We start from the raw sequence: 23,251 nt of genomic DNA, 5'->3' as shown, positions 1-23,251 counted from the left end.
CTGTGGATGGTCTGTGAATGTTGATGATTTGTTGTGTCATGATCATCTATTAATCATTCTGTGTCAAGATCGTCTGTGGACGATTCTTTGTCATTGTCGTCTGTTGTTGTTCTGTGTGGATGATTTGCTGTTTCATGATGATCTGTGGACGGTGACGATGGTCTGTGTTTGGCCCGCGGATGATTCGCTGTGTCATGTTCGCTGTTGCCCGGCTGCAGATTCTCGGAGCGTCTGTCGCTATGCGGCGAGGGCGCCCGCTGGTTGCTATGCGGCGCGACGCGTGTTGAGCGCTGTTGCCAGGGAAGAGCGAGCGCCATGGAGTGGGTGGTCGCATTGTCTGTCGGGACGGTGGCGGTGTGTGAATTTCTGCCGTGTGTCAGAAACGTTCGCTGATCTCCTTTAAGGCTTATTAGGGAATGAAGCAGACCCCTTCTGGAGATACATTAGCGGACATTCGTGTTATTCGCGCGGCTCCTCTTTTCCTTTTCATTTACTTTCTGAAACGATAAGAGCAACCTGCCCTAACTAGCTAGAGCAAGTGCTTGTTGCATTCAGCCGGCGAGAGGAGCGGCGGAGCGGGCGAGAAGATCGCGGAGAGAGAGGGAGAGTGCCCGGCCGGTGCAGAGCCAGAGGCGGCCGATGACTTCGGAGAGTAGCGGCCAAGCGCAACAGAAGGCGGAGGTCGAGCCGGGATCAGTCGTCCGAGATCAAGAGGAGAAAACCGGCGAGAAGCACAGCGGCATGGTGAGCTCAGGCCTGTGGTGCTGAATCGGCACAACCCCCCGAACCCTCCCCATAAATACGACGTTAACTTTTCGAGCAGAATTGAACACCTTCATAATTATAACTAACGAGTTTTAACAATCCACACTGTCCTTTATCGAACTGTTCGGCACCTGTGTTTACTTGTATTATGGTGCCCTGTAGATTAGTTCCTTAGCAAAGGTATCGATTTATCGAAGTCGTTCAGCTTAATAACCGCTTAGTTGAGTATTAGCCACGTCTGGCTAGCCGGCTTTAGGTCAGAGACCGTTAAGTCGACATTACTAGGCAACATACACTAAATCTGTTGGCTTCGTGTGCGCATAAATTACACAGCACGTGCTCATATTCTGGCCAGCGGAGCTCGATACTGTAATGTTTTCATAACACTGAGGCGCGTGACACATGTTATGGTTGACAAATGTTTTATCGCAAGCATGTTAACGACTTTTGGATGTTAATTCAAATTTTTCGAGATCACCTGACACCCTGCCTTGGGCCACAGTCAACTAACGTTACTTATTAAAAATTAACTACTTCTTTCTGTAGTTTGACAATCATTTACTAGACCATTAAGACTAAAGCAATAAGACATTTAAAGAATTTACACAGTATAATAGGTATTATTATAACCTAGCTGTTGCAATTACTTTTATTAGATTGTTCTCACACAAGCAAATGTAGTTTAACAGCCAGTTGAGTTGCGTGGGTGTTTTTTCTTTTTTAGTAAACAAATCATAACTGTCTTGTACTTTGAACATTTCTAGTTCATCAGGAATGTTGTGCTGTTATAGATTTACCTGGATTTTATGTGCCTCTATTAAGGATGCTAGTGGTCATTTCATTCATTCATTCATTTTCTTTTTGGCTTAGTCCCTTTATTAATCCGGATTCAATTAAGCAGAATAAACTGCCAACTTATCCAGCAATTGTTTTACACAGTGAATGCCCTTCCAGCCGCAACCCATCACTGGGAAACACCCATACACACGCATTCACACACATACTCTATGGAGAATTTGGCCTACCCAATTCACCTATACCACATGTCTTTGGACTTGTGGGGGAAACCAGAGCACCCAGAGGAAACGCACGCAAACACGGGGAGAACATGCAAACTCCACACAGAAACGCCAACTGACCCAGCTCGAGCCAGCGACCTTTTGCTGTGAGGCAAACGTGCTACCCACTGCGCCACCGCGTCTAGTGGTCAGCTGTTGTTGTACTAAATGATTAGGTTGATTAGGCTATCCTAATTTTGTGTTTATGTTATTCGGCTAAACCTTGGTCATTGGAATGGATGTTTAATTAAGCATTAGCTGACCTGTTAACATTTAAAGCCCTTAAATTTCCTTATAAAGATCACATACAATATATTGGATTATAATATTCATGTTACCATGGTGTTAAAATTGTACCTTAATACCATTGTACTACATTGGTGGTTGGTGTCAGATCTGGACCAAAATGAACCTTGGCTTGCATATTGAGATTTGATTCCAGTTTTTGTGCCAAGCTTCTTCTGCAGGGCGCTCTCCCTATTTTAGCATTATGGCAATGTCTCTCCAACATGTTAAATTCTTTATCCTTACTGTAGGGGTTCTGAACAATTTGATGGACTTATTGGTAAAATAACATTTACGTCTTGTGATTTAGTATATAAAGTTTTTAAATTTGTATTAAACTCAAAATTTGTACACCATCCAAATAATTGTAAAAAGAATATATATATATATATATATATATATATATATATATATATATATATATATATATATATATATATATATTCAGAATAAAAAATTATGCTAAAGTTTTATAATTTTATTAGTTTATTTCAGGACTAAATTTGTTTTTATCTCTATGCTTAAATATATACACTCACCGGCCACTTTATTAGGTACAACTTACTAGTACCGGGTTGGACCCCCTTTTGTCTTCAGAACTGCCTTAATCCTTCATGGCATAAATTCAACAAGGTACTGGAAATATTCCTCAGAGATTTTGCTCCATATTGACTTGATTTCATTACGCAGTTGCTGCAGATTTGTCGGCTGCACATCCATGGATTCGAATCTACCGTTTCACCACATCCCAAAGGTTCTCAATTGGATTGAGATCTGATGACTGTGGAGGCCATTTGAGTACAGTGAACTCGTTGTCATGTTCAAGAAACCAGTCTGAGTTTATCCGCGCTTTATGACATGGTGCATTATCCTGCTGGAAGTAGCCATGTGATGATGGGTACACTGTGGTCATAAAGGGATAACCATGGTCAGCAACAATACTCAGGCAGGCTGTGGTGTTGACATGATGCTCGATTTGTACTAATGGGCCCAAAGTGTACCAAGAAAATATCCCCCACACCATTACATCACCACCACTAGCCTGAACCGTTGACACAAGGCAGGGTGGATCCATGCTTTCATGTTATTGACACCAAATTCTGACCTTACCATCCGAATGTCGCAGCAGAAATTGAGACTCATCAGGCCATGCATCGTTTTTCCAATCTTCTATTGTCCAATTTTGGTGAGTTTGTGCGAATTGTAGCCTCAGTTTTCTGTTCTTAGCTGACAGGAGTGGCACCCAGTGTGGTCTTCTGCTGCTGTAGCCCATCTGCCTCAAGGTTGGACATGTTGTGCATTCAGAGATGCTCTTCTGCATACCTCGGCTGTAACGAGTGGTTATTTGAGTTACTGTTGCCTTTCTATCAGCTCGAACCAGTCTGGTCATTTTCCTGACCTCAGGCATCTACAGGGCATTTTCTCTTTTGGATATTTTTTGGATACTTTTGGATATTTTCTCTTTTTCAGACCATTCTGTGTAAACCCTAGAGATGGTTGTGTGGGAAAATCCCAGAAGATCTGCAGTTTCTGAATTACTCAGACCAGTCCATCTGGCACCAACAACCATGCCACATTAAAAAAAATCACTTTTCTTCCCCATTCCCTGTGTCTACATGCCTACATGCATTGAGCTGCTGTCATGTGATTGGCTGATTATAAATTTGCATAAAGAGCAGTTGGAAAGGTATACATAATAAGGTGGCCAGTGAGTGTATAATCTTATTTTAGCGCTTGTTTTGTCTAACTTAGTCTCCACTTTCCTTCCTAATCTGCAACTGCCTCTCTGGCTATACCACTAACTGTACTCTCTACTAACTAAACTAACTTTTTTTTACTAACTAAAAATAATAATAATAATAACATTACTAATGCTTTGCTTCTTAGACTTTAGACACCTGAAACTTGCCTATAGCACTTATTCACTGCTGCTCTTATAGTTGTGTAAATTGCTTCCTTGTCCTCATTTGTAAGTCGCTTTGGATAAAAGTGTCTGCTAAATGACTAAATGTAAAATGTAAATGTAATTTATATAAAGACATTCGAGGCCCCCTTTTTTAAGATTGACAACAACTGTTTTTCATATGAAAAATAACATTACGATTTTCTCCCCATGGATTCAGGATAACATTTATTTAAGCTGGTTTGTGACAAGTGGGATGTTAGGATGCCTGAAAAACACATTTCTATTTGTGGAAAATATGAGAATTGAGAGAATCTTCATCTAATATTGTTTTGAGCAAAATGGCACATTTATTTATTTTGTGCTTGACTTACCATCAAATCTCATTTATCAAACAGCTCTAAAAAGTTTTAGAGGATCTCAATCTGTTTTTATGGCGTTGACTCTTGAACAGTGGACAAATGCACTGAGATCTGGCTGCCACATTGTGCATGATCTAAATTGGGCGTTCCTGTGCTACTCGATGCATCGTGACAACGACATTAGGTGCTGTCATATACTAACACGCACTATTCAGCTTTAAAATGCCGTTTTATTGCCTCGACATGCGGGATTTAAAAGACATTCGCCGTATTTCAACATCCATTCATTCATTTTTATCAGGCGTGAGCGGCATTTGTTTCAGCTGTCGCCACGTGCTCAGCAGTGATCTTGATGGCAGAGGTTGGAGTTCCGGTAACTTGAACATAGGTTTGACAGACGTGAGCCTGCTCCAATCAAAAGGAGCTTCTTGATGACGTATTTTACAACGCACCAATCATATAACGGTAGGCGGGTAATATTCAAAGCGTGCCGCCGCATGTGATCACAAAAAAGGCGAAGGAAAGACCAATCAGACTCGCCGTGTCTGTGCTTACGCAGAGCGGTTGATGCCGATGATGAGTGGCCGCGAGACACATTGGTTGTGAACTTGTACTTTTGCTTTAAACGGAAAGACGTGGAATACGGAGTCCGTTATTGTGAGCTAGATTTATTCGCCTATAAGGTATCTAGCGAGTGATAGCGTTGCCGGGGAAGAGGATCATGCTGTTGTTTGTGGAGGTGAGTTAACGGGGTCATTTTGGAGACCGAGAAGGATCTTCACAGCTGCGGCACGAATCCAACTCCATGGCGCCTGCCACGAGTCGACAAGTAACGTTAAACGAGTTTGTTGAGATTTTGTATTGTGCTCAGAGTTGTGTTTATTGATGTTGTGAGTCCAGTGAGATTAGAAGAATAGTTGAGCCTCTGTGTGAGACCTTGTTTACGTGAACGCGAACTGAGCGTCGACATCGAAAGATCCACGTGCGCGCAACAAATGCTAGCTATTTAGCAAGCCTCTCTCATTCGCGCAAATTGCGGAACTTTTAAAGCTGAACTTCGCAACTACTGACTACGTTTAATACTTTGGGTATCCACAAATTGCATCAGCTTTCATTTTAAAAATAACTTCAGCCTGTTCAAATCCAATAAAGCGCTAGTCAGGTTAACCAGGCAGTGTTTCAGATGCAGGTTTGTAGCTCTTTGGCCTGAACTCTCGCTTTGGTTTATTAGAGAGGCTAATCAGATTAAATGGGTGAAAGGCCGACTATTTAAAATCTCCTGCCCTCGATGCATAGAGTGTCGCGCGGGGTGAGTAATGGATCTTGTGAATGAGCTTCATCCCGGATCTGGTGCAGTAGTGTGGAGTAATTGTTGCACTGTTACGTGTTTCAAACTCTTGAAGGGTGTCAAAAGTTGGTGCCCTTGCCTGTCCCGTGCTGGTGGTGCTCTTCAGATGACCTTCTTTAAGCTTGTGGCTGTAACAATTTCGTTTGTTTAGATGGCAGATATTGCCTTTTAGCCAGTTTGAAGCTGCTTTTGGACTCTGCGTGTCATGTGAAACTTTAATAGCGTCACATTTTTATTACCAAGTTCTGACACGACGTTTTTTAGTTTTCCTTCATTGTAAATGATTCCAGTTATCTCAATAAAAAGATACATGACTATTTGGAGGACTTTGTTAAATTGTTTTGTTGTGGTTTCAGAGCTGTGAAAGTTCTCTACTATTACAGTTAGAATAGTTTGAGTTGTAGTCATGCCAGCTATTTGCCATCCTGGGATATTTCAACATCTCATTGAATTCCTGCAAAGTACAGGGGAATGCATTTGATGCTGTCTGTATAGTTTTTTTTTTACCTTTTCATTTCAGCACTTCCCCGTAATCAAGAAAGCGGTTATAAAACGTTGTAACCTTTTTATTCCTTATAAAAGAATTTGTAGAGCTTTATGGGTAAATTTAAAAAAACAAGTTGGCATCCGTATGTGAATATTAATGAGACTTACAGTCTTTTGTTGATAAGTTTAGAATTGTTTTGCTGCTTTTGTTTCATTATTGCAGGGTGACATTGATGAATGTAAGCTTGGCATGTCATGGTTATTGATTAATTGTCTGATTGTGGTTATTTGATGCAATCTTAGTTTTTTGAGAACCTTGATAATTATGCATGGAAATTCATTCACATTTTGCAATTCTATTAAGCAAACTTTCAGGGTGCAAGCTAAAGGCTTTAAAATGTCTTCTCTGTTAAGGCACATGGACGTCTAATCTTGTAAAATTCTGATGTTTTAGGTTTATGGACATTCAATCAATAATAGTAGTTTTTTGGTTTGCTGTACTTTGTATCCCAGGATTCAGTGTGAATGCAAGGCATTAAAGCTGAGCTATCTGCTGAATTTACTTTTGCAGTTTTTATAGTGTTAATAAATAATTATATTTATCTGCCTGCTTATGTATGAAGTTTTAATATAAAATCCTCTCACTTAAAGCAACACGAAGTGTTTGACAACTAATCATTGCGAGGCAATTCATGGTTTTGTAGTAATTTTCTATTCCTTTAAGAATAAAATTGCCTCCGATGCATGTTGAATCACCAAATTTCTTGGCATAAATGTCAGTAATCACCTGCTGTGTTTTTTGGAAAGCTTTGACAGGATTTCTCACATCAGAAATGTTGCTATGATAATTCAGAGTAATTTAAGCATGTGATTTTAATAAAGGTGCTGCATTGGTCTTCAGAGGGTAAATACTGCTGCTGATTTATACAGAGGTTCTAGAATGAATAAATTCAAAGCAATGTTAAGGCAAGATTTTCAAGAATAATACAGAAGTCCTAGACAAAGTAAATTGATTTCAGTTGCAAGTTTCTCTTTTTTTTTTTTTGTCATCCTCCCACTACGTTGTCAAACTAGGTGGATAACTATTTGCCTAATACACCAACGGCCAAATACATTGATATGCGGATTGATTAGCATTATTCTACATGACTTTTAATAAGGTTGTGCCACAAATGTTTGATGGCTTGTTAAATGACCAGCAACATACTAGTTAATAGACTTCAGTTTAATTTTCAAACTGGAGTTTTTTTTTTTTTTTTTTTTTTTTTTTTTTGCAGCAAGTTTTTCACATTACAGTAATGTTAACATTGTGAGTTTCTGTTTAACCTTATCTTCAAGGTGACCACCAAGGGGGCCGGTCTGAATCCCAACGCTAAAGTGTGGCAGGAAGTGTCTGCACCAACCAGCCAGGCTCCAGAGGCAGCCACAGAGACGTGCCATTGGCCACAAGCAGATCATGTCTCCACTGAGGAGATGGAGGGTATGTGCACTGATTAGCCATTTGTTTAGTCTTGTGATTTGAGGAATATGTGAAGTTTATCTTCTCCAACATACCACACTGAGAATCAATGTCATTTAGGACTTATTTCTGTACACTAGTTCATTGTGTCGGTTGGATAATTCATATCTTGCATGCTAGATTTTGATTTATCCATGACAAGTAAAATTGCAGTAGTTCTCATGTGATGTAATTGAATTTTTTGACTTCTTGCTTTTGTGTTTGTCAGGCAGGCTGCTTTTATTTTTTTAAATATTGATATGAAGTATGCCCTAAGATGTTCAGTTTATGTATATTTAACATGTTTATTTAACAAAATTAAAGGGATAGTTTTGGCAAAAATGAAAATTGTCTTTCTCACACTTTGCTTGTTTCATACCAATTTGAGTTTATATTGAACCCAAAAGGAGATAGTTGATAAATTGGAGACCTGTAGCTATTGACTTTTTTTATAGTAGGAATAATAAATATGGAAGTCAAAGGTTACATTTTTCAATATCCCCCAGTTTGTTTAATAAAAAATAAAAAAACCTTAAACTGGTATGGAACAATGGAGCATGAGTACACTTTTTGGCTGAAATGTCTCTTAAATTTAGTTAGATTTATTATATACACAAAAAAATGCCATATTGCATCAACTCAACCACCTCCAAGTTCACACATCATCATTCCTTCACAAATTCTTAGTTTATGAATGTTATGTTTATCTGGTTTTGAGTAATTAAACCTTTTATAAAATGGCTTCAACATCCATTCAGAGCATGGGGTTAAAGTTTGTTGGAACCCAGTGATGATCAGTATCGCGCTTGGAAGGACCCAGAACCATTCTAACTGTAGAGATCCTTCATTCTGATTTCTCCTCTACATCTCACTCAATCCATTCTTTTTCTCCATCTCAATCTCTGATTCTCTGTTCATTTCTTGCTCTGTCTCGCAGTGGAGTGGGTCTGCCCTAATGACCGTGAGATTATGAGATCTGAGGGTTGCATAGCCTTTTGCTATTCATTTGTTAACTGATTGATCATCCTCCAGACTCGTGTACAATTTTTTTATATATAAAGGTTTCAAGGAGTATGGTGTTGGCTATGGTGACTCTGAGTCAGTCCCTGCTATGGAGACCGGCCTGATAAATGGCATTGAGTCAGCAGAACTGGCTTACCCGCTTTACGAACCAGGTTTGTTACACCCACTGTCTGTTTAAATCCATCAATGCTGCTTGCTTGCTGGCTGGTTGTCATTGAGGTGTGTTTTGTGTCACTCAGTGGAGGGTGAGACGCTTGAGGAGCCGCCTGCACTGTCTGAGGAGAGTCTCAAGGAGTCACTAAAGAAGCAACTGGAATTTTGTTTCTCGAGGTAATGCTTGCTGTATGCACGGGCATGAACACACCTGCTCCCTCATGTTACGTAAGATTTTTTTTCCCGAATGGAAATTAATCACCTGAACAATGGAGCAGTGCATTATTTACTATTGCCTGGGAAAAAGAAATCTCATTCAGCAATTACATGCAATGTCATAATGGGCCTGTTGTATTGAAAGTGATTTGATGGAGCATCTGATTTGAAATTTTTATCCACAGATTTTGTGATTTCCAATAATGAGCAGATGCAATGTAATTAGTTTAAGATATAATTGATCAGGCCACTCAAATGTATGTGTACATGAGCATGTATGTTAAAGGAACACTTCACTATTTTGGCTAAACAAAGACCGCTAAACAAAGACAGGAGGCTAATGAAAATTACATGGGAGCTCCTGTGCGTCTGGTTTTTGGTGCAGCCGATCTCATTGCTGTCTAAATAACTTCCACTTCACATGACACAGTAGACCTACTAAAGCAGTTATTGCCTGACTCAATCCAAGCAAATGTCAATTTGGCAGAAATCTGGCAAACTGAAACTACTTAAGTGGGCTTTCCTTAATTACTTTATTAGTCAGTCAAGAAACCTACTGATTAATCTAGTTTAATGTTTATTGTTTTTTATTTTTTATTTTTTCTCCTTTGTCAGTCTTCATAGTTTTTTGAAGCAGCTTGATGTAGGACCGGGGTACCCAAACTTAGTGCTGGAGGTCCAGCGACCTACCTGCAAGGAATTTTATTTATTTATTTTTTTTGTATTTAGCAGAGATTTTCTTATTATACGGATATGAAAATGACTATTACTTGCCATTGGGAACCCATAGCATTAATTTGGTCACATGAAGAACGTCTTGTCCAATCACATGGTGGATTTTGATCTTTCTTTCCTGTGTATTGCCATAGAGGCCGCATCAGTATTAGACGTTATGCTTTTTTTTTTTTTTTTTTAAGGCTAATAATTTCAGGATTTTTTTTATATAGGCTTTGGTGTTGAGTGCCAAGTTAGTACTTTTATTAGCTGGTTCAGGTCTTATTGGAGTTGGAGCTAAACTCTGCAGAACAGGAGTTCGATTTAGTTTGCTAGTCTGCTTATTTGCATATGGTAAATGATAAATTTTAGTTGCATGATTAATATTCAGAGCTAGGACTGCAATTTTTGGGTGGAAAATATCTAAGTGTTTTTTTTTTTTTTTTTTTTTTTTTTGTATTGTAGCTTCTTACTGCTAAAATGCAGTGAGTGTTAGTTAAGAAAAGGGAACTTTAAAAGATATTAACTTATATTAGCCAAAAACTCTGAAGTTGTACTTTGCTGTTGCTTGCTACTAGATTGAGTATCACTGGCAATACTTTGTTGACTTTTTAGCAAGGCGGTCCTCATATAGCCGTCTGTGGTGCTTTTTTTTTTTTAGGTGCTGGTTGTTGTATTTCCTTGTGCTGTGGCAAGAATTCTGCAACAGCTCTTACAAATTACCTGGTTTTGTTTGGTTTCTGTGACTTTGAAACCAAGATACTCCCACATAACCGACGTGCTGTTTTTCTTTATTAGTCTATTAATGCGTTTGAAGTGGCAGATGCCATCTCACTCGTTTGTGCTTTCCAGTTTGTTTTTCATTGTGGGTTTTCAGCTGGATTTTCAGCGCAAATCTAGTTGAGCAGAATGATCATGTACTCAATTGGCTAGTAATGCTGTCACACACAGTATTAACTCATTTGTTCTGGGTGGGGGAAATTAAATGATATACATTTCATATTGCAGCCAAATTACTAATCGCAATGTTTCAAATTGTGGTTGGATTTTTCGATTAATCTAACAATCCTATTCGGAGCAATTGCTTTCTATTAATGCAGTATGCGGGTCATGTAATGTAAGCTTTAGATAGCAAAGCAGGAAATTTAGATTTTTCACTATATACTCTTAATCTGTAATCAAAGTTTCTTGCATACACTGTTTTGTGCCATGTTATTCAATGTATATTACTGTGATATTAAGTAATATTTCTGTTCAATGTTGTTTTTTTTTTTTTTTTTTTTATAAATAAACAGAGAGAATCTTTCCAAGGATCTTTACCTGATATCTCAAATGGACAGTGATCAGTTTGTCCCTATTTGGACCATTGCGAGCATGGAGGGTGTGAAACTGCTGACTACTGATATGGACTTAATTCTTGAGGTGTTGCGAGGTAAAAGAAAAAAAGGATGACAAAAAAACTGGCTTCCATTTCAGAATGTTGCTAGATTTTTGTTTAACTAAACATTCATACTAATTTTAATTTAACTGCTTTTCTGTTCTTTTCAGCGTCTCCTATGGTGCAGGTAGATGAGAAGGGTGAGAAGGTACGGCCAAACCACAAACGTTGCATCATCATCCTCAGAGAGGTCCCTGAGACCACCCCTGTAGAGGTGAGCATGCTCTTTGATCATCTTTTATCATTACATATGGTAGAGATTAGAAATGATTACTGTGGTCACCCCGATGATGATCAGTATCGCGCTTGGAAGGACTCAGAACCATTGCTGCTGCGGAGATTTCATTTTCTTTATCTCTAACTTTTAGTTTTATCTGTCATTGCTCTGCTAATTCCTTTATCTCCCCCCCCCCTCTCTCTCTCTCTCTCTCTCTCTCTCTCTCTCTCTCGATCTGTCTCTCTCAGTACAGTGGATTTTGACCTAATGACCGTGAGATTATGAGATCTGAGGGATATCTATCCTGCTGTTTGTCAGTACTTTTTACTCATTTGTTTTCATTGCTTCATTGATGATTGTGTTTTTTTTTTTTTTTTTTTTTTTTGTCTGTGTCAGGAGGTGGAGGCTCTGTTTAAAAGCGAAAAGTGTCCGCAGGTCATCAGCGTGGAATTTGCACACAATAACAACTGGTACATCACATTCCAGTCTGACACAGATGCTCAGCAGGTATTATTGACACACTATCAAAGAGCCTTACTCATGAAATGCATGTATAAATGATTGGTGGATCAGTCTTACAAACATGAGGGTTATTTCAAGATTGTTTAGCGTTGTTTGAAGAGTGAGTAATAATGAAAGACACATTTTTCAGCCTAATTAATGTGCCATCGTTTTCCAGTGATTATGGCTCATGATTGTTTAATTTATATAAAGTCTTAATTTTCTGTTGTATGTTTTCATAAAATGTGGTCTTTAGCTAAAACTAATCGGAGCACTCTGAATTGTTTTGATCCCGCATGCATTATAATAATATTAATACTCTATTTGAAAGTCTCAAGAGTGTTCATCCAATTAAATTTGTTTAATCACCTTCAATGTGTTCCAGATATTTCTTTTGTGGAACACAAGATACTTGTAGTATGTCTTGTAGTAATTTTTATAGTTGCCACAACATTTGGCTGATATGCTGCTGAATACCAGAGTTTAAGGATAGACCATTACTATCTATTTATATTATGAAATCTCAAACTGCTTACCAATTTAATTATTTCAAACTAGCTGATCATTCTGGTTCATGTTAAGTCCCACCTGTGTCTCAAAACAATGACTGTTTCGATTACAAACAGAAGTGATGTCATGGCTTTAGTTAACGCTTGGCTTTTTTTATTTATTTATTTACTTTTTAATAAAATTTAAATCCGGGACGTATGATCACTGATCAGTCTGTAGTCAATACTGCTTCTATAGTCTTGGCTAATGTTTCTTTGCTTAGCTTTTGTCGCATAAATGGTACATAAAGCGTTTTTGCATTGTGCCTGGTTTAATACACGGATTGACTCATGTCACATTGTTTCGCAGGCTTACAGATACTTGCGTGAGGAAGTCAAAACCTTTCAGGGCAAACCAATTATGGTGAGTGTACATTGTCGCCATCTCTGTTGTAAGGTCAGCTGTAATTTAAGCACCCTGGATGAGTACGTGACTAGCCGACAATTCAAACACCCCTTTTGTCACCTTGACCACTTTTGGTTTGAGACTGATTAATTTGTGAACCTGCGCATGTTCTTGGGCGTTCTCATGGATGGATATGTGAATGTCCACTTTTTTTTTTTTTTTTCCCCCTCTTCTCTCTCTCCATTTAATAAGAAAAAAAACAGCCATACTTGTGGTGCGATAATTAACAGCATTCTCTGATTTTGACCCCTGTTCTGTCAACCAAACTGTGATGAGTTATTCTTATTTAAGACCCCTGTATTCAGTGTATGGGATTACGTAATCCAAAAAGCATGCTGTTTTTATTGTCTATGTACGTTTATTTGTACAACAAAATGTCCATATTGTACAGCCCACAATATTAAATATTCAAACAAAAGGCATCTGTACAAGTAATTCATGAAATATGTCTGTCACATGAAGGGAGTCTAATCTGAAGTGCCATGCTAAAGGATTGAAATTTCTATCTCTAAACACAGATACTGATTTTTCATTTATGACCTGTTTTCGCAAGTGCATCCTATAGCTAACGAATGATCTTTTGGATGTTGTGGGCTAAATGCATGTCTCTTGTTTTTGTTATGGTAGGCTCGCATCAAGGCCATTAACACGTTCTTTGCTAAGAATGGTTTTGCGGCAGACTCTGGGGTTTACTCGACTCCATCACAGTACTCGTCTCCAGTTTACCTGCAGCAGGTGTACCAGCCTCCACAGCAGTACCCACTCTATAGCCTACTGCCCCAGACGTGGACGCCTTCACCCACCCCATACTTTGAAACGCCACTGGTGAGAACTTTAAAATGATGATTTTTTTTTATGGGCAAACCTAGGGCTAGGCAATATTGCAAAAAAATTATCATGATATGTTTGATATCATTCGATATCGATAATTATTGTATGTGTGTGTGTGTATATATGTGTGTATATATATATATATATATATATATATATATATATATATATATATATATATATATATATATATATATATATATATATATATATATATATATATATATATAATTAAAAAAAAATCCATTTAGAAATATTTAATTTTTAACTACTATTTTAATTTACCAACATTACTAAGGCAAATAGTTTTAATAGTCAAACTAAAATATTTAAACAAAATCTGCTCTCTTTATAATAAAATAAATATAAGTGTTAAAGAGATTCTTAAACTTGATAAACAATGTTACAAAGTGTGTAATGGTAATGTGCAATGGTAATAGTCAAACTAAAATATTTAAACAATCTGCTCTTTATAATAAAATAAATATAAGTGTTAAAGAGATTCTTAAACTTGATAAACAATGTTACAAAGTGTGTGTAATGGTAATGTGCAATTGCTGAACAAAGCAAACTTTAAGGTGTGAATAATAATGGTACCGTAAACCTCAAATTCTGTCAACAACACCTTGATAATCAAATCTGAGCTTTCAAGCAAAGAAACTAACCATCATTATTCAAATACATACTGCAATGTAACAATTGTGAAGATGAATGACAATCTTGCCCCTTGTGCTAAACCACTTTGAGATGGGCTGCTAGTGGCTGGAATGCACAACAAAAGAAACCAAAAAGACACTCTGGTGACATCCTTACATCCTCTTTTTTTTTTTTATTATTAATATTTTTTTATTTACAATCTCCTCATTGCTGCTAAATGACACTTATTTTACAGCGCGTTGTAATTCTGACCTGAAGTGACGCGCACGAGCGTGTGGTTTCCTTCACCATTTCCAATGCGATTTGTGCTCGCGCACCCCTGGTGTCTCTTGTAACTAGGCGACCATCAACAATCATTTTTTCAGAATGACAAAAAGACAAACCATTGCTGCAGCTCAAGTTTATGGAGAACGGTAAAAAGTGCTGCAGTGTTTGGGTGCACTGTTTGTCTGAGGTAATTAGTCTGCCGTTACTGAAATGTGTATATTCCATACAAAGTGTGATTTTTGAACAGATTGGTTAATTCTACTTGCATGTATCTCTGTGTGCTCGTGGCATTCAGAAAAGTTCAGATGTTTTTCAACTAGGTGTACCTAGAAAATGCACGTTCATCACATGTGCGCTGCTTGTACAACAAGTGCACGTCGTGCCCATGTGCGTGTCATGCAAGTCTCGTGCTTCCATTGGCTCAGCAGCCACGTTTTAATAAAGGCGTAGCTTTAGCAAAACTTCATATTGAATTTTTTTCATTTATCGTCATTGACAATGGTGTACGGTCTGATACCAATACTGATACCAATTTTTATCACCCAGCCCTAGGCAATCCTAACAGCAAGGCGTGCGCAAGTCTTTCTAATATGCTGATTTTGATCACAGAAACCGGTTTTATCAATTGATGGTTTGGTAACTTGGTGAAAAATTCCACAGAAATGTTTTCACAGAGTTATGGTTAAATTTGTAAACGTTTCAATTGATTGAACTGAATAATTAACTTAAGCTGTTTATGAAGAAATGTAGCAGTTTATTAATGCAGATTTGGTTGTATTGACCCAGTGATGACAAACTAAGCGCATAGAGGGAAGCAAGGAGTGATCAGATGCTCTTTAGGAATTCTCTCTCTCTCCCTCTGTCTTTCTCTTCTCTTCCTTTTTCTCTTTCCTTGAAGTCTCTGTCACTCCTGTCCCAGTGAGCATTAAGATTATGAGATCTGAGGGTCACTTGTTGGAAGACAAAAAAATGACATTTTAATGGTCCGGAATTATAGCAGTAACTTCCAACTGCTCAGTTTTTTTTATTTTTTTATTTTTTTATTCGCCTTTTTAGAGTTGACATGGAGTCATGAAGGCTGAATGTGTGAGCTGATGAAGTCACAGTGCCTCTCTGACTATGTAATCAGGGTTATGATTGCAGGCTGAGCAGCTTTCTGAATGGTTGCCATGCCAGCAGTTATTTGCTTCATTTAGCATAGCGCATTAATGTAAAGAGGTGCTTTTTATGTCACAAATGTGAATTGAAGATGATTTGTAGTAGTTTGAGGATGTGTGTTAATCCCTGCTGTTAATTCCTCTCGTAGGCCCCATTTCCCAATAGCACATTTGTTAATGGCTTTGGCGCAGCAGGAAACTACAAAACTGGCACTTCTCCAATCAGCCTTGCACGTAACTACCCCCGCAACCGGTAAGATCCCAAAAACTGTTAACAACGTCTTTTTGTGCCAAAAGTATAACAGATTGTGTTTGACACGGGGAGATTTGTTTCAGGTGTTTGTTGCATCAGTGTTAGACTATGATGGACTTCAGTTCAGACCTAATCTTAATGTGCTAATTTTCAAGATTATTATTATTAATTAATAAATTTTTTTTTTTTAAATTTTCCGTCCAACCAATGTGTATTCAAGCTCTGTTTTGCTTCTCATGACCTTGGTATTCCTAGTGTACTGTTCTGCCACATGAGCTATAGTTTTGATTGGGGTTGTCAAATTAATTTTCTTCGGTGCACGACTATTCGGTATCGGTTTAGTAATAATCATAACCGGTTGTGTACTAACGTCATTTCTCATATGTGCTATCTTGCGGTAGCTTACTATGGCGAGCGGGGCGAGCGCGAGTATTGACAACGCTATAACTACTTAAACACAGAAACTCGGCACCATTTCACTGCGTGTATGTTTGCTGGACTTCTAGTCATCTGTGAACGGCGCCAGCGTGTAAGAGCCAATCGCAGCCCTTTCTGTTGAGTGCAAGATGAAGACAAGGCTCAAAGCGAGCGGGATATTTTATATTTGTTTAATTGCTAATAATGCTCGTGTTTAAAGGTACAGTTTATATATCTGACTGTTTGGATTAAAGGTTAAAATTGTATTACAAATAGTATATACAAATATTTATACACTTTTTTTTTATTTTTTTTTTTTATTTTTTTTTTTTATTATTTAAAAAAAAAAAATATTTATTTATTTTTTAATACAAGAATTGTTGCGCTGTGAAGAAAATATTAAATTGTGTATGGAAAGCATCATCGATGCACCGAGATGTCAAATTAAACTGAATCGATGGCATGATAATTGTAACCGAACTATGAGACCATTGTAGATTCAAACCTCTAGTTTTGACCTTCTCCATGATGACCTAAAGAGTAAAGTAAATTTTCTGATGTTGATTAATGCTCTGATTTCTTTTTGTTTGTTACAAGCTATACACAAACACACTTTAAAGGGCACCTAGGTTAGCCCTTTTTTCAGATTTAATATAAGTGTTTTGCTTCTCCAGAAAGTGTGTGTAAAGTTTCAGCTCAAAACACCCATCAGATTTTTTATTATACCTTTTATTAAATTCCTATTTATAAATTTTTTTCACTGGGTGGCGGTTTTGGTGTACTGCTTGCCTTAATCTCCTCCCTCGGCACATCAGACAACAGACAGACTTAAAGGAAGCAGATCTCACTTAGCATTTGTGAGAAATACTACAGTAAGAACTTTACCAATTAGTATTTATTGTGCAGTTGCATGGCAGGGTCACACAAAGTTGACGCGGACACACACACACACCGCAGCAGACACACGCAGACACAGACAGACGGACAGAGCGCCCGTTTAGCTTTGCACTCTTTGCACGCAAATGTGACAGGATACAGGTTAATCTCCACTGCTGTATGGATATCTGTTATATTAATGTACAAAATAAACCTGATTTAACGTCCACAAACCGGGATTGAAGCGTCTTCTTTTTATAATTGTTCTGACACGCGGCTGTGCTGAGGAAGTAAAGCTAAGCTAAATCGCTATAATTCATTACACACGTGCTCTGTTTTAAAACATTTTAAACATGTGAAACTCTCTCGATCACATTTGATGATCCTAACGAACTGAACACCTTTTATTCCCGGTTGCTTTGCGCACGTCTTCTCTTGTTGATATGATTATGCACATGATTACCGGGACATGTTAATACGTGCAGCTGTCAATCAATTCGGTGGGCGGGGGGACCGCGCTCCTACGTAAAGTTGCGGTCGATCTGAAAACCGCTCCAATTGGTCCACCGTTTTTTATGTTGCTTTTAAAGAAATAAAAGGACTGGGTGTGTTTATTTCACCCCAATATGACGGTCTATACACCATACATGCACACATGTCTGTCCAAACAGCTTGAAAAGTAGATTTTTCACCATAGGTGCCCTTTAAACCAATTCCAGTTATGTCTCACTTTAAGTTAATTGTTGTTGTTGTTGTTGTTGTTGTTTTTAATTATTATTATTCGTCCAAATGTAAAATTGAAGATTATTTGCATATGAACCTCATGTGCAGAAAGTGGGAGTTAAAGGCAGTGGCGTCATATTGACTGTTACTTTCATTTTCTAGACTTCCACTTTATTCCAGAAAGAATGTAATCAATTCCTTCAGGTAGATGTCCTCTGATTTTACTGAAGCATTTTCCTTCCCTTTGTTTAATGGTCATCTTATGCATGCTCATCCTGTGCTATGCAAACTACTTTGAGTTTGATTACATCACAATGCAGATTATACATTTGTAAATGTTTAAATATTTATACACTTAATGCAAGTCTAAAGTTTTGAATTGGATATCTGAGAAATGACTTGTATTACTTGAAACAAAACAACTGCATTTTAGTGTTGTTCGATCATGAGTAAGAGCTTCATAGTGATTGGCCATCATGACTCTGCTAAAAGCTGCATCTTGACGCATGATGCCTTCACAGTAAATGAATGTCAGTGCATTGTCATCAGATCTGTCATGTAACCCTGTCCTTGCATGCATCATCTGTTTCTCTGTCTGTATGAGAGTTTCCTGATGTTATCTTGGAGTACATGCATTGTGAATTTTTTTTTTTAATTAAATCTCATCAGTAAATTACTGCAAATTTAGAGAAGGAGTTTTCAGATAAAATTAATAAAACATCAGGTTTATATTCATGACCAAGCTTTTAAAAGACATTAATTTTGGAATAATATTAATTTAAGAACTATACGATAATTAAAAGGGACTAAAGATTTGCCAAATATTTTACTCCCTTTTAATATTGCTTTTAAGATGCTACTCGAGCATTTTAGGAAGGATGTCCCTCACATTTGGGGCTTCATGGCAGATAAAGATTGAAATGCTATATTGACATGAAGACTGGTTTGTCTGTCGTCTGTACATCTAATGGTGGCAAATGAAACTTGCAAAATTTGCTTAAAATAAACTGGATATTTTATACTAGGTAATAAGTTTGTCGATCATAAGTTTATTTTTTGTACTCCTTTTTAAAGGCCTCTGTACTTCAAATGAATAATTATGTATAACTAATTATGTAATTGAATAAAATCCAGCCAAAATGAGGTTCTTGAGTTTTTCTTGATCAAAACAGCTCACCAAAGTGAAATTTGGCTTAGTTTGGACCATGACTATGCAATTGGTGTGCGTGTGTTTTTGGAATTGTCACATTGGAGTGTTCAAATGTTTTGTCACTCAGCCTTTTTGAACTTTTTGCCCTCAAAGAACAAAAAGAACTTTGTTTAAACTATCCTGGAACCTCATCTTTTGTTGATTCATCTTGAATGACGAATTGTGTTGATGGGCTTCTATTGGTTTGTCTCTACTAATAATAGGGTGAACAGTTGCAGTCACTTTTTTTTTTTTTTTTTTTTTTTTTTTTAACAGCTTCTCGTTCAAACAGTAGTCCAGAAGTTTTGGTGAATTATTCAAATTTTTTTATTTTATTTTTTGTCACCATGTCATATTTACCACCTCCATTTGTGATCATTCTCTGTGGTCAGACTGCTCTAAAAAAAAAAATATATATATATATATATATATATATATATATATATATATATATATATATATATATATATATATATATATATATATATATATATATATATATATATATTATTTATTTATTTTTATTTTTTGCAGCCTAATCTAAGAAACTGCTGATTTGGGGTTTGTGTTCTGTGCAGGAATCATGTAAAGCCTCGTGCTGATGTGGGTCAGCTAACTGAAACATCATCTGGTGCCGGCAGTCCACAGCCCCCATGCACCCCTTCTTCAGACAGCATCGCCTCTACCCTCACCCCACTTTCTGAACCACCAACTTCCCCTAGAGAGAACCAGTACTCAGACCTCTCCATCAGCAGTCGAGCCAGGTCCGTAAACACTGCAGACCTGATGCAGCATTTTGTTTTACAAGAAGCAACTTTCCTGTGCAAGCAGCAGATTTGGTCATTTTGACCCGGTGATGATCAAAGTAGCGCATAGAGGGAAACGGGAAGTGCTGGGACTTGAGGAGGTTTTTTTTTTTTTCTTTTTTTTTCTTTCTTTCTAAATCTCTCTCTCTGTCTCTCTCTCCTCAAAACCTCAGTCACTCCTGTCCCAGTGAGCGGTCAGATTATGAGATCTGAGGGTCATGTGATGAGTGTGTTCACAAAATGCTGAGAGTGTTGATAATAGGAAAGTATTTAATGACTTGTTTGTGTTCAGGAGAGGAAGCTATCGTGGCATGAGGAGGAGAAGAGAAGATGAAAGAATGGTTAGTCCTAAAATAAATTCCCATGGCACATTGAAATCCTTTATTTTTATTGGACTGCTGTGGCCAACTAATGTGTTTTGGTTTGAACAGAGGCCGAATGCTGAATCCGAGGTGATCGCTCCATCCCCAAAGTTTGACCTGGCAACTACTAATTTCCCGCCTTTGCCAGGGGGGGTGTCAGGGCATCTGCCAAGTGTGACAGTGCAACCTGAGTCTGTGTTGGAGAATCGCATGGCAGATGTGGTTAAGGGCATCAGCAAGGTGGTAAGAAAGCCTCCTTGAACTGGTTTTCTGTTCATTTTTAGATTAATATTTGAGATTCTCTGCAAACATGTAACCTTTTTGGAATTTTAGCCAGAGGCAAGCAAGCAAGAGGTCAGTCAAGATACTGGAACGTGTATAGGGGAAGGACAGTCAACCGGACCCTCAGTTCCAGCGCCGAAGCCTCCCACCACAAAAGTGGATACACCTGTAGCTAGGTATGTCATGCATGTGCAGTAGTATTCTGTGCTCTGACAAATGTATCATTTTTAAAGGTATAGTTCACCTAGAAAGAATATTTGTTGTTTGTTGAAATCAACCCAAATTTGTAGGTTTTTCCCCTTCAGTGGAACAGTTGTCTTTGGAAAGCTACTAGTCACATTTAAATAAAATATACATTTAAAGGTGCCTTATAATGAAAGTCTGAGTATGCCATGGCATAGTTCAATAAGAGCTCAGTATATGAAAATCGACATACTGTGAGCCTCAGACTCGTGTTTACTTATGATGTAAACCCCACGAGTGTAAAACCCTGATGGACAACGGGCCAACCAGAAGACAAAGTAAACTGACTAGGCTTGCAGGCCATGCCCTCCATATTTGCATGCATGACTATTTTAGGTTGTTCATCCAGACCTGACGTGAAGAGAACCTGGACTCGTATGTAGCTCTGAGATTTTATTTTATTTTTTTTACCTTCTATTAGTTACTTGGAAAGTTAAATATAAGCTTTAAAATATGTGGGACTTAATTTTGAAAACGCAACCACAGATTATTTTCTATGCATTACTGGGCAAGACTGCACATTCAAACTCCTGTCAGGACACAATTTACAGATTACCTTTATTCAGCTCCACTCTGAAGAGGCATAAGGGATGTTTCATTATATCTTTTAATTTATCGTGTTTATTGTGAAATTTGAAGCGTATGTTCCAACAAATGTGTCAGATCACTTAGCTCAACTGTCATCTGTTCACGCAGATGATATTAAGTCCTTGCTTTGTTTTCTTTGAAATTTGACTTAAATGCAACACGATACATCTCTTGGTTTAATTATAATTTAGCCTTTATCCACATCTCAAGAGCAAAATGGGTTAGTGTTTCACTGTTTGGGTTTATGTTCGTCTGTGTACATCATGCAGTGTGTCTGTGTGTGACCTGCACATCAGAGCGGAGCTCATTAAAATTCACTATCAATATATGGTCAATATGGACCTTCTGGTTGTAGGGCTGTTTTATAGAGTAATAAATGACCATTTCTCAGTTTTTGGAATAAATTTTTTTTTTTTTTTTTTTTTTACTAAACTAAAGCCATAAACCTATAATGTAGATATCAGTGAACTATTTAACTTAAACCAATCTGGAATATGGCACCCACAAAAGTTCACTTTTTTTTTTTTTTGTCTCTACAGTGTAATACATCAAGTGAAGAAACCAGAGATGGAGGTTCAGAACACTGTCACACCTCCAGAAGCTCCTGCAGCAGTGACTGTAAACCCTGTCCAGCTCATTTCCGCCCCCAAACTTTCATGCAGCCAATCAACTTCAAGCACTGCGTCTACCCCACCTCTTCCAGCAAGCACAATTGTACAGGTAAACCCCTTCATCTGCTATATAACATGCTAATCATAAAGCATTTATACATCCAAATGTGCAAAGTAATGATCGTTGATTTTTGGTTTTACTGACTTAGGAGCCTCGCAAGCTGAGCTATGCAGAGGTGTGTCAGAGGCCACCCAAAGACCCTCCCCCTGTGCCTGTAGCCCCACCCAGCCCTGAACCCTCTCCTTCTCCCACCCCAAACCAACCATTACGTGAACTTCGTGCCAACAAGGCAGACGGTCTAGCCTCATCCCGCTGCAGCCCTGGGGACAAAATAGAGAAAGGTGAGAGTCGGACGTCAAGAGAGCAGACTGGATACCAACGTAATGGCCCAAGAGGGTCAGGATTTAAGCTCAGAGAGCAACAGAGACGACCTCCACAGGGTCGACGCTGCTCGCCACAGTCGGGATACAACAGACGCAGTGGAAAGGAGCAAAACATCCCACCCAGATCGCCAAAGTAATGCCTCGTATGCCCACAACATGTGCACACTTATGTGTATACCTAGGTACACACAACTCTTTTTATATATCTATACACCCACAAAGCGAGTATATAAATCTATATATAAATATCTATAATCTTCATATAAAAACTGGACTATCGCACTGTGGTGTCGGAAGAACCCTCTGCTTCCTGAATGACTGATATGTGGGAAGTTGATCCTTAAAAATAGAAAAGAAAACTAGGAATTTATGGAAAATGAACAGCCTCTTAAACTTGAAAAGAGAAACGGAGGCCATGCTTCCTGTGTTGTCTGTGATTTTTACAGATTTAATTAGCTTGTGAATGAGTTTTGCTTTTTACTTGGAGTGTTTAAGGTCCTGGCACTAGTGTACAATGCTGTACTTTTAAAAAAATATTTTATTATTCTTTTTTTATTATCTATATATGGTGGTAGTGCTGTTGGTAAAATGAAGCCAACACCTGTTTTCCACATGGGAACAGAT

At 38.0% G+C, this 23,251-nt stretch overlaps 1 protein-coding gene across 4 annotated transcripts; it reads left to right on the top strand.

The window, feature by feature from the left end:
• Window positions 1-289: 289 nt before the first annotated feature.
• Window positions 290-23,251, top strand: larp4ab (La ribonucleoprotein 4Ab). Of its 4 annotated transcripts, none has more exons than XM_056460217.1 (17): window positions 290-744; window positions 7,546-7,687; window positions 8,767-8,880; window positions 8,968-9,058; window positions 11,107-11,243; window positions 11,360-11,463; window positions 11,863-11,973; window positions 12,826-12,879; window positions 13,549-13,746; window positions 15,983-16,086; window positions 18,265-18,306; window positions 19,870-20,055; window positions 20,390-20,438; window positions 20,529-20,699; window positions 20,793-20,917; window positions 22,112-22,292; window positions 22,393-23,251. In XM_056460217.1, the coding sequence occupies exons 1-17, from the start codon at window positions 640-642 to the stop codon at window positions 22,762-22,764; spliced, it is 2,286 nt and encodes a 761-aa protein (XP_056316192.1). In that variant the 5' UTR covers window positions 290-639; the 3' UTR covers window positions 22,765-23,251. The 4 variants fall into 4 exon arrangements, with proteins under 4 accessions (XP_056316192.1, XP_056316191.1, XP_056316193.1 ...); XM_056460216.1 differs by having other exon boundaries at window positions 294-744; window positions 20,529-20,702; XM_056460219.1 differs by lacking the exon at window positions 290-744 and adding an exon at window positions 4,930-5,112 and having other exon boundaries at window positions 20,529-20,702.

The sequence above is a fragment of the Danio aesculapii genome, chromosome 6, assembly GCF_903798145.1.
Source record: "Danio aesculapii chromosome 6, fDanAes4.1, whole genome shotgun sequence".
In the NCBI taxonomy this organism is placed as follows: Eukaryota; Metazoa; Chordata; class Actinopteri; order Cypriniformes; family Danionidae; genus Danio; species Danio aesculapii.
This window is presented reverse-complemented; position numbering and strand designations above follow the sequence as displayed.